This window comes from Balaenoptera ricei, chromosome 5 (genome assembly GCF_028023285.1).
Source record: "Balaenoptera ricei isolate mBalRic1 chromosome 5, mBalRic1.hap2, whole genome shotgun sequence".
Taxonomy (NCBI): Eukaryota; Metazoa; Chordata; class Mammalia; order Artiodactyla; family Balaenopteridae; genus Balaenoptera; species Balaenoptera ricei.
This window is the reverse complement of record NC_082643.1, coordinates 126,632,569-126,653,357: the sequence shown is the minus strand read 5'-3', so window position 1 is coordinate 126,653,357 and position 20,789 is coordinate 126,632,569. Positions and strand designations below refer to the sequence as shown.

The 20,789-nt window shown below is 35.7% G+C and overlaps 1 protein-coding gene and 1 non-coding gene across 2 annotated transcripts in view; one reads left to right on the top strand and one right to left on the bottom strand.

Moving 5' to 3' along the window:
- The window catches only part of FAT4 (FAT atypical cadherin 4), a 170,621-nt gene that overhangs the window by 84,380 nt on the left and 65,452 nt on the right, over positions 1–20,789 (bottom strand). The window contains exons 2-4 of the mRNA XM_059923561.1: positions 13,904–14,035; positions 2,644–2,905; positions 426–776 (exon numbers count right to left, since the gene is read on the bottom strand). Of these exons, the coding sequence (XP_059779544.1) occupies positions 426–776; positions 2,644–2,905; positions 13,904–14,035 (745 nt within the window). The remainder of the gene's footprint in view (positions 1–425; positions 777–2,643; positions 2,906–13,903; positions 14,036–20,789) is intronic.
- Positions 5,289–5,393, top strand: LOC132366821 (U6 spliceosomal RNA). Its single transcript, XR_009503544.1, has one exon. It is a non-coding gene; the product is annotated as a U6 spliceosomal RNA (small nuclear RNA).

The following is a 20,789-nucleotide window of genomic DNA, read 5'->3' as shown; positions in this document are numbered from 1 at the left end:
TTCTTAAGTATTTTTTGAGACTTTGGTTTTCCTTTTGCATCCATATTTTATCCTTTTCATGTTAAAAGAATATATGTAAGCAAGTAGTTATTTATCTGACATAAACCTACCAAAAAGCTGTTTTATGACTTCTACATTGCTAACCTGCAGAAGTGTCATACAGTTAGGGAGAAAAAAAGAAAGATAAAGTTTAAAAAGCTTATAAGATGATAACAATGCATGCTGTGTAACTGTTATAAATAAGAAATTAACTAATAAAATACTTAATCTTTTCATCCTCTATAGTTAAATTATAATCTATTCCTCAACTTTGGACCTATACTTACAAAATGCAATTTTGTGACAGCTGCACACAGTAAAGAAATACGAGATAAAGCTGATGATATTTTTAAATAAAGTTTAAGTATATAAAATAAAGTACATACCATCATCTGCGTCAGTAACATTAAACACAAGAACAGTAGATCCTAGAGGTAGATTCTCCATTAAAGATGTGCTGTATGAATCCAAGCTGAAAATGGGTGGGTTATCATTTACATCTAGTATATTGAAATAAACCCTAATGGTAGTAAATTGTCCCCCACCATCTTCAGCTCGAACAGTGAGAATATAATATTGCTGTGCTTCATAATCTAATATTCGAGTCAAATTAAAGACTCCAGTAACTGGATTCAGGAAAAATGTGCCATCTTCATCGTCTTCATTTACAATATATGTAATTTCTCCATTCACACCAGAGTCATCATCTGTAGCTAAAATAGCTGCTACCAAAGAACCTATCAGAAAAATAAGAGTCTAAAATTAATGGGACAGGGTATTGCTAAGAGAATACTTATGATATCAAAAACTTTATTTCTACAGTAAAGTATTTTAACTAGAGAATTACTATGAAAATATAATGAACACAACATTCTGTAGATTTCTACATTAACACCGATACCAACATTCCCAAATAGTATCAAAATGTATAGCATATTAGATATCCAGTAGATCTTATGTTGCAATGTAAATGTTCTGGGGAATGAACACTACTTCGGACATTATTTTTCTACCTGGCACTACCAATTCATAAACATATTGATGAATTCAATGAGCATATATTGGGGCCCATTGCTAGTGTCAGGAACTGGGGATTCCAAGGAATAACACAAACTTCTGCTGAGGGGATACCACTTGACAGCTCATATGACCGAGACAGGCTGGGACCTGGGGCCCTCTGCTTCAGTGCTTACACCTGCACACACCTCTCCTCAAGCAAAACAAATACAGAGAAACTATATGGGACTAAAAATAACGGTGTGCATGCCCAGTTGGGGCAAATTCTGGACCAAGAGATAAAAAGAAGACCAAAAAAACCAACTGCCACTTCTGAAGAGCCAGGAACAAAAACTGGGCGTTGGTAGCAAAAGCAGGGAACTGCGCATGCCCCCTGCACTCAGCACCACAAACGGGTGGGCAGAACACCTAAGCCACCCCTCTGGCCCGACCCCTGGGCACACCCCTACCCTGACCCCACATAAGGAACCAGCTTGCCCCCCCCTCAGGGAGCGAGCAAGGGAACCTGTTACTTGTTTTTGCTCCTTCCTGCGGGGACAAGGGGCCCCAATAAAGCCTAGCCTGAATTTCTTATCTGGCCTCTAGTCAATTTCTATTGACTGGCGAAGGCCATGAACCCTGGTCAGTATCATGACCATTGCTAGAATTAAGGCAAGAAAGAAATGTAATGGGAATTACATGAAGGACATGCATAACTCATCTTGGGGACTAGTGAGAAGCAGGCTTCTATAAATGTTTCACTCCTCTGTCAAATGAGTTTCTAAAACATATGCCTTATTCCAAACTCACTCCAAATGTAATTCAGAATACAATTTCAGTTTTAGATAAGAATTTCCAATAGTGGGAAGGAAGCATACCCACACCAATTACATGGATTTTGGGTACTCAAACTCAACAGTCACAGCATAATATGTTCAAATAGACCAGGTGGGAATTCAGGATTCCTATTCTACTAACATTTATTGAGCATCTGCTAATCCTCAAACCCCATGTTAGCAAACTCATATATGTTTTACCCTAATTCTAACAGGAATTGTTGTTTCCATATACAAAAGAAGGAACTGAAGCTAAGAGAAATGAATACACTGCCCTGGTCCACACAGCTAGTAAGTATTAGAACCAGTATTGACAGGTTTTCATGTGCTTTTCTTTGCTCTTTCTATGCACAGCAACATAATCACATCAGACTTTTTTTTTTTTTCATCTTTATTGGAATATAATTGCTTTACAATGGTGTGTTAGTTTCTGCTTTATAACAAAGTGAACATCAGACATTTTTAAAGTGGAAAAATGCTATCAAAACTATGGTTGCCAGAAAAACCCACAATGCATGTCACAAATACTTTCAGAAACAGAAATATCTGTAATTAGTAATCAGATGATTGGCTAACTTCATTTGCTCTCAAAAGTCTAGAAATTTGTTTGGGAATTGTAGTGAAGATGGTTAATTAAAATATTTCAAAATCCAGCATTTATACCTAGTAGCATATGGTAAAAACTAGTCACAATTTAAGAGTAGCCAAAACATAGTCCATAATTGCAGTCAAAGGTGATCCTTGCCAATACACTTATGGGCGTGCCACCTACCTGGGGTAGTGTCTTCTGGGATGTCAAAAGAGTACACAGGCCTGGAGAACTTGGGTGTGTGGTCGTTCACATCGCTGACAGTGATATTTATTCTCATATCTGAGGACTGAAGACCATCATCTGCACGAACCAGCAAGGAATATTTGGAACGGCGTTCCCTGTCCAACCTCTTGGTAGCTATCAGATCTCCAGATTCAGGGTCAATTCGGAAACTGTCATCGGCTCCACTAATGATTGTGTATGTGACAAGAGCATTTGCACCCTAGGAAAAAAAGATGAGTATCTGAACTGCTAGAAATAGAACAGTAAGAGTACCACTCCTTGTGCTGACTATGTATTTGACAAAGTGAAGCTTTGGGGCTTAATTTCACATGATACTGTAAGATTTCAAAAGGTAACAAGCCAGAGTAGTATATTACATAGTCTTTCACCATTCACTCCATTAAATAACAACAAATCTCAACCTTCAGTATTTATATGTATATTTCAGTATTTATATAACACAATGAATCTCAACCTTCAGTATTTATATATACCATTCACTCCATTAAATAACACAACAAATCTCAACCTTCAGTATTTATATGTTTTTTAATTCTTAAAATATACACATGGAAAATACAAATGATGCTAATACTATTAACCACATAACCAGAGGCTTGCTAAAGGCTTGCTCTGTGCCAGGCCTGGTGACAGCACTAAGTATGCATTATCTCGCTTCAATTCACAGCTCCGTGAGATACTATTTCTCAAATGAAGACACGGGGTTCCAAGATGCTAGTTAACTTATGCAGAGTCACGCTGTAAGTGTGAGCGTGGATTTCAAACCCTAGTCTGCCTGACTCTGAGCTCATGAAAAGGTAATTGAACAAATCGAGCACTAAATGGAGGCTTGCAATAAGCAGTGTAAGAACGAAAGACAGGGATTATTTTGACCAATTAGGTAGTGTGGAGAGTTTAAATCTAAAATAAAAGAAGAAAAACCAAGCTAAAGTATTAGATTATGGGTATACGTTGGAGAATCTCAGTTGTAACACACATTGAATTGTATGGCCAAGAAACCACTAATCTTGTTTTAATTGAAAACAATCTTTTAAGGCTCTCGATAGTGTAGGATGGACTAGAATGAGGAGAGGCCAGAGAAGGGAGACAGTGAGTAAGGTTTGGCCCCAAGAGACTGGGGCTTTATTTCCTCAAGATGAAACTCTATACAATCTGTATTATTTTCTGGTTCCAAGTCCCTGTTCTGTAAAATGAAAGCAGGGATCCATTCTTGTTTTCTCTCAGATCTTAGAGCTGTAGCACTCAAAATCTGAGGTATGAACTAGGAATTTGGCAGAAGGAATGGAAAAGTTGAGAAAAATAGAACATTTATTAAGTGTTTATTAAGTGCTAAGCACTGCTCTGAGCACATCACTTCATGGGCACTAATTGTTTAGGTACTTAAAGGTAATCCAGTTGGGTACGTACTATTATTACCCCAATTTTGAAGATAAAGAAACTGAGACAAAGAAATATGAACCCTGGCTATCTTGCTCTAGAAATGAGACTCTCAATTATTATGTACCAAACATAATACACAGGACAAATTAGTAAGATCTGATAGGTTACTGGATATAGAAGTAACAGTAACAATATCTCTCATTTGTTCACCATTCCCCTATATTCTCATTTCTTTCTTTCTTTTTTAATTGCAGTTGATTTACAATGTTGTGTTAGTTTCAGGTGTACAGTAAAGTGAATCAGTTATATATATATATATATATATCTCCACTCTTTTTTTAGATTATTTTCTCATATAGGCCATTGCAGAATATTGAGTAGAGTTCCCTGTGCTATACAGTAGGTTCTTCTTAGTTATCTATTTTATGTATAGTAATGTGTATATGTCAATCCCAAACTCCCCGTTTATCCCTCCCCCCTGCCCTTATCCCCTGTTAACCATAAGTTTGTTTTCTATATCTGTGACTCTACTTCTGTATTGTAAGTAAATTCATTTGTACCCTTTTTTTAGTTTCCAAATGTAAAAAATATAATATGATATTTGTTTTTCTGTGTCTGACTTACTTCACTCAGTCTCATTTCTTTCTTTTGACAACTCTAGGCAATGGGTGTAAAAGTGAAACAGAAGGAAAAAACTTTAATTTCAAATTACTTTGGCTGTGAATTAGGAGAATACTCTTGCTGAAGACATCTCAGGATAGGATCTGCTTTGACACAGGAGAAAGTATGCAGTGAAATTTTATAATTTTATGTATAGTATGTTAAGCGATTGAAGGATAGTTTCATAGAAATGGTTATGTGGCAATGGTCATAACCATAGAAATGGTTGTGTGGTCAGAGATTTGAAAAGGGGTTTCATAAAACTATCTGAAGGTCGATATATGTAGGTCACAGCTGAGGCCACAAGATTTGTTGAGGATTTAAATTAGAATAGATCAAGAAAGGAACAGCAGCATAAAGATTGAATACTACATTTAGAGAGTGGGAAAAAGGGGCAGGGACTAAGGGAGGAAGAGGGGGAGGGACCTAGGAGACCCAGAGGACAGCCTGCCACAGAGGTTAAAGGGAAGGTTTCAAGAAAGAACAGATTTTAGCAGAGTCAAAAATAAAGAAATTAAAGCAAATTAAAATTAAAGCGCCCAGTGCTCACTTCGGCAGCACATATACTAAAATTGGAACGATACAGAGGAGATTAGCATGGCCCCTGCGCAAGGATGACACAAATTTGTGAAGTGTTCCATATTTTTCTAATGAGAATCTACTGTATAGCTCAGGGAACTCAGTGCTCTGTGGTAACCTAACTGGGAAGGAAATCCAAAAAAAAGAGGGGGTATGTGTATATGTATAGCTGATTCACTTTGCTGTACAGCAGAAACTAACACAACATTGTAAAGCAACTGTACTCAAATAAAAATTAATAAAAAGAAATTAAGCACCCATCTGGATTTGATGATGGGGTATGCTAACGTTACAGTATTTAAAAATCTCTTATAAACTTACCTATATATTGTTTCAATTATGAGCAGTTTGATTTAGATATGTTTACTTATATGTATATTATAATTGAAATATTGAGTTAAATATTATACACTGTACTGGTTGAGATCTGATGCTCTGGGGTCATAGTTTTGCACTTGAATATTTGCTCTACTACTTATTAATTGTGTGTCATTGGGCCACTACCTAACCTCTTTGAGCCAGTGTTTCCTTACCTGGACAATCGGGTTGGTAATAATACCTGCCACATAGGGCTGCTCTGAGGATTAAAGGCGCTTATATGTGTAAAGGACCTAGAACAATCCTTGAGAAGTTTTAAGTGTATGACAGTGCTAATTGTTACTTTTAGTCCTATTTTAATTATTTTCTTATAAAAGAAATACAACCAGTTAAATGTATTTGATGACTGAGTTGTTTGCAAATAAATAATTTAAGTAAAAATTTGATTAGAGTTGCTATATATCCCAAGGAAAATATTTTCTGATTTCCTGTTAATATGTAATATTGAGTCTTGACACTGAGGTATAAGTAGTGTTGTAATTGTTAACTTCAAAAATTGCTTTTTGATTTAAATATACTCACAAAAAGCAAATATACTTTTTTTACCATATTAAGCTATAGCAAGGTATTTATTAAAATATACAGGCTAAGAACTCTCCAGAAGATATTAGGAAGAATATAAATTTAGGGTGTTTAGACTATAAAGCTGACATGCTGGGAAATTTCAGCAGCTGAAGTTTCCATACATCTTTTCCATCACAGATTAAATATATTTTATCTTCATGACCAAACATATAAGGGGATGATTTCTAACAGTCGAAGGCAAAAATACTCTTTCAAAATTTACGTTTAGTGGCATTTGCTATATTTGTACTGCATTCCCTAAGCCAACCTTAAAATTTAGTAACGTGAATACCTCAAAGAACATTTCAATTTAGTAATGGAACAGATGGGTTTAACATACCATGCACATTTATCTTGTATATTCAGGTGTACATAGAGTATCTAACATATTTATTGTAACTGTATGGTTTAACAAAAACATTCAATAAGAATTTTAGACTTCTAATCTGACCACGTTCTGTACCATTGTTCTATTTCACAAGGAATTCGATTATTCTGGTAAAACAGTCCAGGGAAAAACAGCTACATTCAATTCTGACCTATTAAAATGGAATTTGGAAACTAGGGGAAAGCCAAGATACAAAAACATATTTCAAGCTATTGTACAAATGGTTTGAAATTTAGAAATGTCCTGTCTGTAAAATGACTATAATAATTAATACTCCTAAACTTATGATAATTCTTCTGAACAGAAGCAAAGGCATCAGACTATGTCGATAAACCATCTTTTTCACTTTCAAAATCAGCTGATGTGGTGCATTAGTAGTTCTAGTGAATGTCTGAAAATGCGTAGCCAAGAGTAATGATTTAATTAGGTCTTTTGAAAAGTCTATTTATTTAATATTCCAAATATGCAGTATCAGCAATGCTACAAGAAACAAATATCGTATTTCAGCTGTAGCCCAGTGGAAATAATGCTGTTTAAAAATATTCCACTCTCCTGAGGAATCACAGAGACAAAAGTAAGTGGAAGGAATTCTAAAAGTAAATAGCTATAAATTGCAAATGCATTTTATGAACTTAAGTAGTATTTTCAAAAACACGTATGGTACCATGGAACAATGCTTGAGTATCCTGGCCAATTACAAGCATAATAATTCTGTTTATTGAAGGAAACAAGAGACTGACAATGTCACATGCTTCTGAGAGATGTGTACTTTGATCCAACACATGTTTCAAAAGATATTTAAATTACGTTGAACGTGTATATATTGCTTTCTAAAACTGATGCCTTTACCCAGGCATTACTCTTCAGTGACCTACTAGTTTCTCTAACATACTAATATTTTTATGTTCAATTTAGTAATTAAGGACAAGTGTATAAACTAAAGAATATATGGACATAATTTGCTGATTACCTACATAATCTTAGCATTTTAAAGAATTCTATTAATCTTGCAAAATCAATCTACTGGATAGTTGTGTGACAATTTAATGCTGGCCACAAAGTAAAAGCAACTCCTTGCTTTCAATATTGATTCCTACTCGAAACTAGATGAAGAAAGAAAACAGAGCCATGATTTGGTAAGAGAGAAAACATTTCAAACATATATATATATATATATATATATATATATATATATATATATATACATATACATACACATATATATATACATATTTTCAAATTTAACTAAGAGGTAAGGAGCTGACAATAGAGAAGAAGATAGAAGGTTTACCTAAAAGCATTAATATTAATTTATTATAAACCACTCAAAAAAGGAAACAGCCAATAATTCTGAATGCCATAGGAAGCATAGGTATCCATTATGCATGGCATACAGCCAAAGAAATTGGTTTCTAAAGCCAGTATTGGAAATAGTCAGTAGTCATTAAAATGCTACTAAAAAATTTAAGAGAAAACATATCCAAGAAGGAAAACAACCTCAGGAGCTTAATCTTTTAAACATAAGAGTCCAAATGCAGTTTTCCAAAAATGTCCTCCTTTTCTTTTTCCTTTTTTTTTTAAACATCTTTATTGGAGTACAATTGTTTTACAATGGTGTGTTAGTTCTGCTTTATAAAATAGTGAATCAGCTATACATATACATATATCCCACCCCTCTAGGTGGTCACAAAGCACTGAGCTGATCTCCCTGTGCTATGTGGCTGCTTCCCACTAGCTATTTTACATTTGGTAGTATAAATAAGTCCGTGCCACTCTCTCATTTCGTCCCAGATTACCCTTCCCCCTCCCCGTGTCCTCAAGTCCATTCTCTACATCTGCGTATTTATTCCTGTCCGGCCCCTAGGTTCTTAATAACCATTTTTTTTTTTTTTTAGATTCCATATATATGTGTTAGCATACGGTATATGTTTTTCTCTTTCTGACTTACTTCACTCTGTATGACAGTCTCTAGGTCCATCCACCTCACTACAAATAACTCAATTTTGTTTCCTTTTATGGCTGAGTAATATTCCGTTGTATATATGTGCCACATCTTCTTTATCCATTCATCTGTCGATGGACACTTAGGTTGCTTCCATGTCCTGGCTATTGTAAATAGCACTGCAGTGAACAATGTGGTACATGACTCTTTTTGAATTATGGTTTTCTCAGGGAATATGCCTAGTAGTGGCATTGCTGGGTTATATGGTAGTTCTATTTTTAGTTTTTTAAGGAACCTCCATACACTTCTCCATAGTGGCTGTATCAATTTACATTCCCGTCAACAGTGCAAGAGAGTTCCCTTTCCTCCACACCTTCTCCAGCATTTATTGTTTCTAGATTTTTTGATGATGGCCATTCTGACTGGTGTGAGGTGATACCTCATTGTAGTTTTGATTTGCATTTCTCTAATGATTAGTGATGTCGAGCATCCTTTCATGTGTTTGTTGGCAATCTGTATATCTTCTATGGAGAAATGTCTATTTAGGTCTTCTGCCCATCTTTGGATTGGGTTGTTTGTTTTTCGGATATTGAGCTGCATGAGCTGCTTGTAAATTTTGGAGATTAATCCTTTGTCACTTGCTTCATTTGCAAATATTTCCTCCCATTCTGAGGGTTGTCTTTTCGTCTTGTTTATGGTTCCCTTTGCAGTACAAAAGCTTTTAAGTTTCATTAGTTCCCATTTGTTTGTTTTTGTTTTTATTTCCATTTCTCTAGGAGGTGGGTCAAAAAGGATCTTGCTGTGATTTATGTCATAGAGTGTTCTGCCTATGTTTTCCTCTAAGAGTTTGATAGTGTCTGGCATTATATTTAGGTCTTTAATCCATTTTGAGTTTATTTTTGTGTATGGTGTTAGGAAGTGTTCTAATTTCATTCTTTTACATGTAGCTGTCCAGTTTTCACAGCACCACTTATTGAAGAGGCTGTCTTTTCTCCATCGTATATTCTTGCCTCCTTTATCAAAGATAAGGTGACCATATGTGCGTGGGTTTATCTCTGGGCTTTCTATCCTGTTCCATTGATCTATATTTCTGTTTTTGTGCCAGTACCATACTGTCTTGATTACTGTAGCTTTGTCATATAGTCTGAAGTCAGGGAGCCAGATTCCTCCAGCTCTGTTTTTCTTTCTCAAGATTGCTTTGGCTATTCGGAGTCTTTTGTGTTTCCATACAAACTGTGAAATTTTTTGTTCTAGTTCTGTTAAAAATACCAGTGGTAGTTTGATAGGGATTGCATTGAATCTGTAGATTGCTTTGGGTAGTATAGTCATTTTCACAATGTTGATTCTTCCAGTCCAAGAACACGGTATATCTCTGTACCTGTTTGTATCATGTTTAATTTCTTTCATCAGTGTCTTATAATTTTCCTATAATCTCTGGGAGAGCTTTCACCATTTGATATTACATGGAGCTGGGAGGTCTCTGGTGGACCAATGTCCTGAACTCGGCTCTCCCACTTCAGAGGCACAGTCCTGACACCCAGCCAGAGCAACAAGACCCTGTCAGTCACATGGCTCAGAAGAAAAGGGAGGAAAAAAAGAAAGAAAGAAAGAAAAAATGAAATAAAATAAAATAAAGTTATTAAAATAAAAAATAATTATTAAAAATAATAATAATAAAAAACAAAGAAAGAAAGAGGAGAGCAACCAAAGCAAAAAAATCCACCAATGATGACAAGCGCTAAAAACTATACTAAAAAAAAAAAAGCAACAACAACAAAGAAATGGACAGACAGAAGAACCCTAGGGCAAATGGTAAAAGCAAAGCTATACAGTCAAAATTACACAAAGAACCATACACATACACACTCAGAAAAAGAGAAAAAGGAAAAAAATATATATATATCGTTGCTCCCAAAGTCCACCGCCTAAATTTTGGGATGATTCCTTGTCTATTCAGGTATTCCACAGATGCAGGTACATCAAGTTGATTGTGAAGATTTAATCCGCTGCTCCTGAGGCTGCTGGGAGAGATTTCCCCTTCTCTTCTTTGTTCCCACAGCTCCTGGGGCTCAGCTTTGGATTTGGCCCCGCCTCTGCCTGTAGGTCGCCTGAGGGCGTCTGTTCTTCACTCAGATAGGATGGGGTTAAAGGAGCAGCTGATTCGGGGGCTCTGGCTCACTCAGGCCGGGGGAAGGGAGGGGTACGGATGCAGGGCGAGCTGGCATGATGCTGCACCAGTCTGAGGCACGCCGTGTGTGCTCCGGGGGAAGTTGTCCCTGGATCACGGGACCCTGGCAGTGGCGGGCTGCACAGGCTCCCGGGAGAGGAGGTGTGGATAGTGTCCTGTGCTCGCACACAGGCTTCTTGGTGGTGGCAGCAGCAGCCTTAGCGTCCCATGTCCGTCTCTGAGGTCCGTGCTGATAGCCGCGGCTCGCGCCCGTCTCTGGAGCTCCTTTAAGAGGCGCTCTTAATCCCCTCTCCTCACGCACCAGAAAACAAAGAGGCAAGAAAAAGTCTCTTGACTCTTCGGCAGCTCCAGACTTTTCCCCCTACTCCCTCCCGGCTAGCTGTGGTGCACTAGCCCCTTCAGGCTGTGTTCATGCCGCCGCCAACCCCAGTCCTCTCCCTGGGATCCAACCGAAGCCCGAGCCTCAGCTCCCAGCCCCGCCCGCCCCGGCGGGTGAGCAGACAAGCCTCTCGGGCTGGTGAGTGCTGGTTGGCGCCGAGCCTCCGTGCGGGAAGTGCGGGAATCTCTCCGCTTTGCCCTCCGCACCCCTGTGGCTGCGCTCTCCTCCGTGGCTCCAAAGCTTCCCCCCTCTGCCACCCGCAGTCTCTGCCCATGAAGGGGCTTCCTAGTGCGTGGAAACCTTTCCTCCTTCACAGCTCCCTCCCACTGGTGCAGGTCCTGTCCCTAGTCTTTGTCTCTATTTTTTCTTTTTTCTTTTGCCCTCCCCAGGTACGTGGGGAGTTTCTTGCCTTTTGGGAGGTCTGACGTCTTCTGCCAGCGTTCAGTGGGTGTTCTGTAGGAGCTGTTCCACATGTAGATGTATTTCTGATGTATCTGTGGGGAGGAAGGTGATCTCCACCTTTCCTCCTCCGCCATCTTGAAGGTCTCCTCCCCTTCTTTTCTTTAAAGTTTCAGGTGAAACTACTTCCTCCCTTCCATCCTCTGCTGCCTTTTCCTCCTTCCACCTCCCCGCTCCTTGCCCCCGCACACAGGTCCTATTACAAAATACTCAGTGGTGATTTTTATGTCTTCAGGGGCAGTCACATCCTGCACAAATTGTCAACATTCCTACAGCCCCCTGAATTGCAAACAATTCTCCTTTCTTTTCCCTAGCTATTCCTGCTTTATAACTTTACCCCTTTCTGTCCCTTTAACTCCCCACCCTTTCTCACCTCAAATGCACTTCTTGCATATCCTAGCTATCATCACCTTACATTTAGTAATTAAATAAAAAGAAAAAAAACCTGGAACATCTAAGGATAACACCAGCATGGTTACTTACATTTTTTTAACTTAAAAAACAAAGCTCAATAGAAATAAAACAAAGTACACTAAAACTGTGTTGATGTAAATACCTAGAGACATAAGGACTTTCCCAGCCTTCTTCAAATTTCATCATAAATATAAACACATCTCAAAAGATGAACTTGAAGGCAATGCAAGTGTGTGCGGGGATACACACACACAGAAAAGTTAAAGAGAGAAAAAAAAACATGCAGGCAGCATTGCATTTGTATTAACCCTTCTTTGTCATATCTTGAAAAGAAAAAGTAGAGAGGAAAATAAAATTTTAACCGTATCAACATAATAGTATTAAAAGGGTTGAATGTTGGCATCTCTTTCAAACAATCAGTTCTTAAGAGACTAGTGTATCCCATCAGAATATATATATATATATATATATATTATAATTAACATATTATTGCTTCCTGCCTTGCATAAATCACTTGAAATAAATGAGGTTTATTCGTTCTGTTTCTACAGAGAGTATAGCTAACAGAGCAGTTGTTACAATTACAATTATTTGATGTATCGATTGCATAGGCTTATAGCAATTGCATGAGCTTCCTTTTTGTTGTTGTTTTTAAGCTATTTTGCTAAATAAGAGATAATGAAATTTTATGAATTGAGCTACCCAAATATATATTATCAATGATGAGCTTTAAGGAAATGCAGTATTTACTACATTATAGTTGATGATAGTTCATATCTATCAATAATAATAGAAATATTCTGCACACAACTCTTAATGGTAGCTGGAGTTGGGAATAAACTTTTCTCTATATAAAATTGAGGAGGAGGTACTAAACTTGAAACACCAAATCTTTTTCAGTAGAAAACTACAATTACCTAAATGCCTTTGCTTTATTTTGTTTCCTTTTCCTTAGGAAAAGGAAATTTGGCAAAATGTATAAATGACTACGTTATTACATTTCTGTACTGGCTGTTAAAAATTAGTCTGCTATTGAATTATTTACCTTTTTAAAGTCAAAGAAATAAGCCAAAAATCAAGTTTTCAGATACTTCTGGATTTTAATTGAGGGTAAGGAAATTAAATTATCTGACCTGTTTGGGGCTTAGCTTAAAGGGAAAGGGTATACTAGTGTAGGGGAACATTATTCCTCTTTCCAAAACTCTAGAACATTAATTAAACCCTTTACCTAGCAAGAAGGAGAAAACAAGTGATACTATTTTTTTAATGGGAAAAATGTAAATTACAAATTATATAAGCTGCCATGCCATTTGGAGCATTAGCTAACTTAAAATATAAATACAGAAGATAGAAATCTGGATTGTGCCCCCAAATTTCAATTTACCACTAGGAAAGAAATTTCTGTTTATTAATGGAATTGAAAACTCATTAGCTACCTAGATAATTTCCTTAAAATATATAAGGCTATAATTAAATTATATATATTTATATTTGCATATATGTATATATGCAAATTAAATGAAAAGTTGCAAGGTAGCCTTAATTTTTTTTAATTTTAAATAATTTGCTTTTTTCAATTACAAATAAAAAATAAATTCTTAGCTATATATGCTATAGGATAGAAATCCAAAATGTAGCCAGCAATGAACTGAGCTGTTAACTGCTGATCAAAGGAAAATTACGACTAGACAGTCTTTATTTTAGCATTCCTATATCACATTTCAAGAATTACTTAATTTCTTTGGAAAAGAGCACACAACGCTTAACCTTAGTTATTAGGAAACAAATATTGTCAACATACAATAGAAATTTGATAGATCACTGGAATACTAGGTTTCAAAAATTCAGAGAGAGTGTCTAAACTACCTCGTCAGCATCCATGGCTGTTAGTTGCATAATCTTAGAGCCATCTCCAGTGTTCTCCTCCACTGTGAGATCCAGCATGTCAGTTGGGAACACTGGTGGATTGTCATTGATATCCTGAAGAGTTATTTCTACCTACAAGGAGAGAAAGAAACAATGCATGAATATTGCATATGTCTGCAAGATACCAATTAAATTGTATACCAAGAGTCTATTCAAATAGTCCTTCCAAAAAGAATCAGAACCTTCATATACGACATCAAAAACAGAAAATACCCTAGAGAACGTTGTGAAATATTTATAGGAAAATATAAAAGGCAAATAAAGATCATTTGACTTGTTGATCATAACTGATTTTAAATGATCAACTTGGAGTTTATAATAGAATAGGTCCACAATCAACTGTCATTTTGATCCCCAGATTTGTGCACCAGTGAAGAATTGTTCAGACTTAGGACTGTCTGTCTGTCAACCATTAAATGTTGCCTGACACACAGATGAGGTTGTATAAAATTTCTTCCTGAAATGTTTACATATTGGCAACTAATGTCCAAAGGAAATAAAGAAGTTCACATTTTGTTTTAAGAAACACTCAGCATTTTTCCCTTTAAAGTCAACTCTCAATCTTTGGGGGAAGAAAACTACACACACCTTTTCTTTCTATTTCCACTCCTTTCAACACTTCTTAATGTGACTAAAGCCAAACAATCATTCCATTCAGATGTAGCATTCATATAAATTGCAAATATTAACAGCTTTGTTTGAAAGATCCTTGTCAGAGTTATTTGTTTCCCTACCTAAGAAAAATTGTTTAGAAATAACAATTTGTGAAGTTTAAATAATAACTTTAAACCATGTGTTTTCTCTTTCGAGCTAGGTGCTAAAAGCTGAATATCTGATAAGAAAAGGGGAGACAGCTGCTAATAAAACTGAAAGTTTCCCCAGTTGGGTCACAAAATCAAGTCATGGAGAAAAATCCATCCATCCATTTAGCTCAGATATAACCAGGACATTTTTCTCCTAGGAAGAAATGTCATCTTTTATAGTTATACTGTAAAAATTCCATCAGATCCAAGAGTGATGAGTATGAATATTAGGAGAGAGCAAAAGAATTCTGGTTTCTTCTTTTCCAGGAAGAGAGGAGGGTGGGCTTGGGTGGAGGGAGAAGTAATAGGTAGGACTGTCATTATTCTCTGGCAAGGAATGAGTGGGAAATACAGGAAAGCTAGGCAAGTAAACAGATGAGCAATTGATAAAAAAGAAAAACCCAGAAAACAATATACAAAATTCAGTACTAAATAATTATTATAGTTCCACCATTTAACAGGACAGTTTTGATCATAGCTAGTGGCTCAAATTAGTCTAGGAAATGGTTAAGACAGCCTCAGTAGTTAGAAATCTGCCACTTCTTTTTTGGCTGACATCATTCTCTACACCACTTCCTTTAGAAAAGATCCACAATGGCTAAAACTGCAGTCTATAAGGAGCATTTCCAACTTCCTTGCAAGGTTGTAAACAATATGAGTTTTCGAATTAGAAAGACCAGAGTTCAGATTCTGTCTCTGCAACTTATTAACTGGGGAAACTGGAGCACTTAATTTCTCTGAGCCTCTGTCTCCTTATCTTAAAATTAGGATAATAACATTTATCTTGGACCATTTTATGAAGACTAAACCTTGGTGATGCCGGCAAAATGCCTAGCACAGAGGGAAGCATTCAATAAAAAGTAGATCTTGGTTTTCAAACTACCAGGACAGAACTAGGTGTTCCTCAGAACAAGAGACAGACTGCATATGTGACAGAATATGCATATACGAGTGTGTGTTTATGTAAGTATATGTGCATGTCTGTGGGGGGGAGGAAGAACACTAAATTGAGGGTAAAGAGAATCCAGATTGGCACCAATTAAACATGACATCAAAGATACATCAGGACCTGTACCACACACTAGAAGCATGTTGGGTACAATAGAAAGAGTCTTCATTATGAGTGCATGAATTGAACAAGACCCTTCTATATTTTAATAGTTATAACTAACATGCACATGGCAAACACTGTTTTAAGTTATATGTATGTGTACACACATATACACATGCATCCACACACACACACATATATACATATAAAATCCTCAAAAGAGCCCTATGACGCAGGTACTATTATCTTCCATTAGAGAAATGAGTTAACCAAAGGTACATAGGTTAAGAGCTAGTAAGTCAGTAAGTTTTCTTCACTACAACGCAAACCTGTCTTTCTCTGTCTCCACACATACCTCCCTCGCTTGTGTGTGTGTTCAATAAACATAATGAATCATATCTGAAAAGTATGTCACAGCTATATAAATATATTTTTACAAATGTGCATATTATTCCTGTCTGGAATTTGGAACACTTACATATGAACTAACTAGCCATATAATCTTGGGTCAGCCTATAAATCTTTGTCAGAATTAAAAAATTAAAATGAACTAGGTGATTCCTAGATACAGCTCTAAAAGTCTGTGATCATGTGTTCTCTATGAAATTTTGGCCAACTCCATCACTTCAGGTACAGAAAAGTATCTCCTTTTTTATTAGCAAGAATAAATTTAGTTAAATATTAATGAGTTCAAAACTAAACATTTCTGAATGTATCTAGAATCAACCAGTTATAGACACAGATCTAGAACATATCATCGTTGGATCTGATATATGCAAAGGTTATATTTTTGATTAAGGATACAATAGGGCATCCATTTAATAAGCCAGATTATGCTTTTTCCAAATCAGTGTCAGCTTGCCAATCAAAAAGTTGAAACTTTATATTCCTTTTTAAAGAAAAATCTGGATATTTTCTCTAACTGTCCAGTCTCTCTTCTCCACTTCACACTTCCTCAAGTATTCCTGAAAAGCTTTCAGCATGACTCCTCTAGATTCCCTCAATTGCCTGGGGTACGAATGACCTAGGAGAGGAGATTTGAATTCATTGACGTAAGTAGGTGTCATCCTGCAATCCCTTAACTTCTGATTCGGTCTGCCATGTTTCTACTACCAAGAATTCCAAGATCATGGACCCTGTTTGCCTGTGAGGTGGTCACTGATTCCAATATTTATTCATGTAATATTTTAGGATCTATCACATAAAGGGTATATGTTAGTCATTAAAAATACAGATGAAAATAAGGCCACCATCCCTTGCGGGGAAGAAATGAAGTTTGATCATGGAAATATGTACAAATAGAAACATTTACAACTCCCTCCAGGAAAACACATTGTTGACATCTTGATTCCAAGAAGTTAGTCCCCCACACCATGGATAATTCTTTGAACTGCCCTGCATCTTGTCCTTGGCAGTTACCATCTCTCTTGATGACTCCAGATCCTAACATGCACTTGGCTCACTCTCTTGGATCTGCCACCAACCTGAGAGTCTTATTCCATTACTACCCCCTCTTTGGACTAAGATTTGGTATGATTTGTTTTGAAATATTATCATATAAAACACAGGAGTCAAACATTAAAAGTTTAGAGAAGATATCTGGAAATAAGTATTAAGACATTATAATTTTTAAAGAGTCCTTTCTTTCTGTACAAATTAGATAACTTTAAATAATACAGATAATGGCTATTAGTGGTTTATTTTAAAATTCTGCGATTTAAAAACTGTCTAAAATATAATTCCTAAACTAAAAAATGTATATGTTGATAAATACATTCCATTCTTTTAAAAGACATACCAAAAACTACAGCATAGCTAAGCTTTTAGTGCCAGCATTGCCCCTTTAGTGTTTTACATCTATTTTTATATTTATCTGGACCTGAAATAAGCAAAATAATTGCATTTAAATATTATTTTGTAAAAACTATCACATTTTAAAATTTTTTTTTTATTTTTTAGGCCAAGCTGTGCACATGTGGGATCTCAGTTCCCCGACGAGGGATCAAACCCATGACCTCTGCATTGGAAGCGCAGAGTCTTAACCGCTAGACCACCAGGAAAGTCCGAAAAATATCACATTTTGAACTCAGAAGCTTCCCTTCACAAGTGGCTGTATTTTAAATGAAAAACAAAACAAATACAAACTGCCAGTAGCTTCCATAACTTAAGTCTGGGGACATTTTAAGGTGTCAATTCTGTAAGTTGGTGAAAATTGACCCTCAAAGATGAAAGAAACATTACACCATTAAGATAAGGTACTTGCATATTTTATGCCTGCCTATCAAATGTTGACCTTTGTACTTAGATACTTGACCCTTAAGGAACATATGTGGTTTCACCTGCTACAATTACAAAGGCAGTTGGTAGCTTTTTGGTTGACTTATTCATAGCAAAAACATCAGCTACAGCTAACGGCTGAACCATAGGTATTGGCTACGGCCATCACTCCATTACCATTTAGGTACCCTCAGAATAATGACTTTCTAAGCTGAGGCATCTGATCCCTAGGCAGTGAAACCTTGGTAAATGATGATATTTAAAGACAAAAACATGACCGAGATTAAGGAGCTAATGATCAATTCATTAAAAATTGGTCTGTCTTTTGGTAGTTTTGTAAAGGTAAAAGTTAATTAAAAATATGGCTTTAAATATTGTCACCAAACTTATTTATGCTGAAGGAATAGAATCCTTGATATTCCACTTGCTGAATAGCCAAATGGATACTTAAAAACTAAAACTCTTACTGTGCAAATAGTTGTTATGAAATGAGTACAATGCTTTTCTCTTTAAAATTTTTTTCCTGTTATATGCAATTTATCGTTTTATTCTGCACTGCATCAGGAATGATGTAATATCTCGGGGATTTACTTTTAATTTTTTAAGTCAATAAATCAGAATACAGCTACATAATAAATGAGCAATTGCTAGTTAGCAATAGCAATTATCAAATCATTACATATGTGTAAATATAAAATATGGTATTTCACTAAATTAAGTTGATATTACAGAAGTAATACACTATATTCAAGGCTAAGGAATTGACTAAAATATCAAGGTCCATTATGAGCTCATTCTCCAGTTAATGAACTGATAATTGCATTGTGGTCACTATCTCAACCACAATTAAAAACATATTCTTAAATACACAATCTCTCTGCAAGCTAAATAAAGTGGTTCTTAGTGAATCAGGATGAAAAATGCCCCAAAACATATTTTTAATTCACAATCTTCCTGCAACCTACATAACATATTCTGAAAAATAATCTTTCTTTTTTCTTTTGTAAGATTGTAGAATTTATAATACAACAAAGGTTTAGAAATCCATTCATTTGCAAGAAGAAATATTAAAATTCTTAGAAGGAATCTTAGATTTCATCAAGTTCATCTCCTAATCAAAAGCAAGGCATTGAAATGTCAAGTGATTTATCTAAGAAAAACTATTGTCAGCCTCTTAACTCTAGTCCACTGATTTTTGCAGAGATCTGTGGAAAGAATCACGCTAGGGAGCAAGCAGCATAATATGCCTTAGACCACTGTCTCTAATCTTTGCACGAAGACAGAGATCATTCAAACGAAATATGCATTTGATGTGTACGGGAAAATAATGTCTGAAGAAATTAATGTTTGATTATCTACCCTACAAATACTATTTTATCCACATTCTTGCTCATTTTTAAATTCCTTTATATATATTTACATTAAGGGAAAATAATCTGTGAAGGTTTGCCTTATCGATGTCACTGGAAGACTATTAAACCTTCAGCAAAAAGGTGGTGGATATACATTACAAGTAAAGAAACTATAGCTAAATTCTCTGTAGGTATCAGTAAAAGTTACTGCTTTTAAAATGTCTACAAAGAAGCTATTTCTTTTTCTCAAAAGATGCAGTAATATTCATTTTCAGAAATGACTAAAGTCTAAATGGTTGGTGGGACAGACATAAAGTATATAAACTATAAAACAGTAAAAGAAGACATATCACAGCAAATAGTGCTTGATTAGTTGCTTTTTTTAGTGCCAGACGTAATTATTTACATTACTGCCTTTTTATTTTTGTGAAATTGACACTCCAAGTTTCTCAAATACTACTATTGCCACATAAATTGTGACAAAGCATTGCACCAAAAATAATGCTTAGGGTTCACATGTATTACCTCCAAAGATATTGTGATAATGCCACCAGATTGTATTTAAACACACCTTTTTAATTAATAATTCTGCCCAAAAATATTTATTTCAAGGGAAGTATTTTTTGCTCTGATTTCTTTAACACATTTATATATCATAGAAATTGGTCGCTGCAAAGGTTAACAGATCATTTATACTGCTCAAATTTGTAACTTCTAGAATTTTGAGGGCAAAAATTATCTTGCTCATTTTTGCATTCTCACAACTTATCCATCTCTAGCATGTAACTTTCTTTCCAGAGATATTTGTTTTAAAAGAAAACCCAGGTTATTTTTACATTTTTATTAAGTCACATGTTCAGCAAATTTAATAAATTAGATATGTTACTGGTATATAAGGAATGTATTCATCAAATTTGCCCTATATTACAATAATATTTAGAACCAATCCAATTCCATTGATTTCCTAGTTCTTGTGTGTCCATGATGCCATCATGTATAATTTTTATAATATGACATTATATCTGATGATAATTCAATAACTTTATACTCAGAAGAATGATTTAAAAGAGCTTCAGGAAAAACATCTTGTGTATAAACATATACAATAACAATTCAGGAAATCTCCCAGTTGGGACATTGGAATATAAGATACTATGAAATGCCCATCACTGCTTCAGAAACAACTACACTAAATGCCACAAAAGTCATGAATAAACCTGAAAAAATAACTGAGGTCATTCAAATGTGCATTACCCTTAATAGGTCATTATGATGTCACTCCAATAACACTTTGCTAAACGACGCCCTAGTTTATACTGTGTAGGTGCTACTGAAATTCAGGG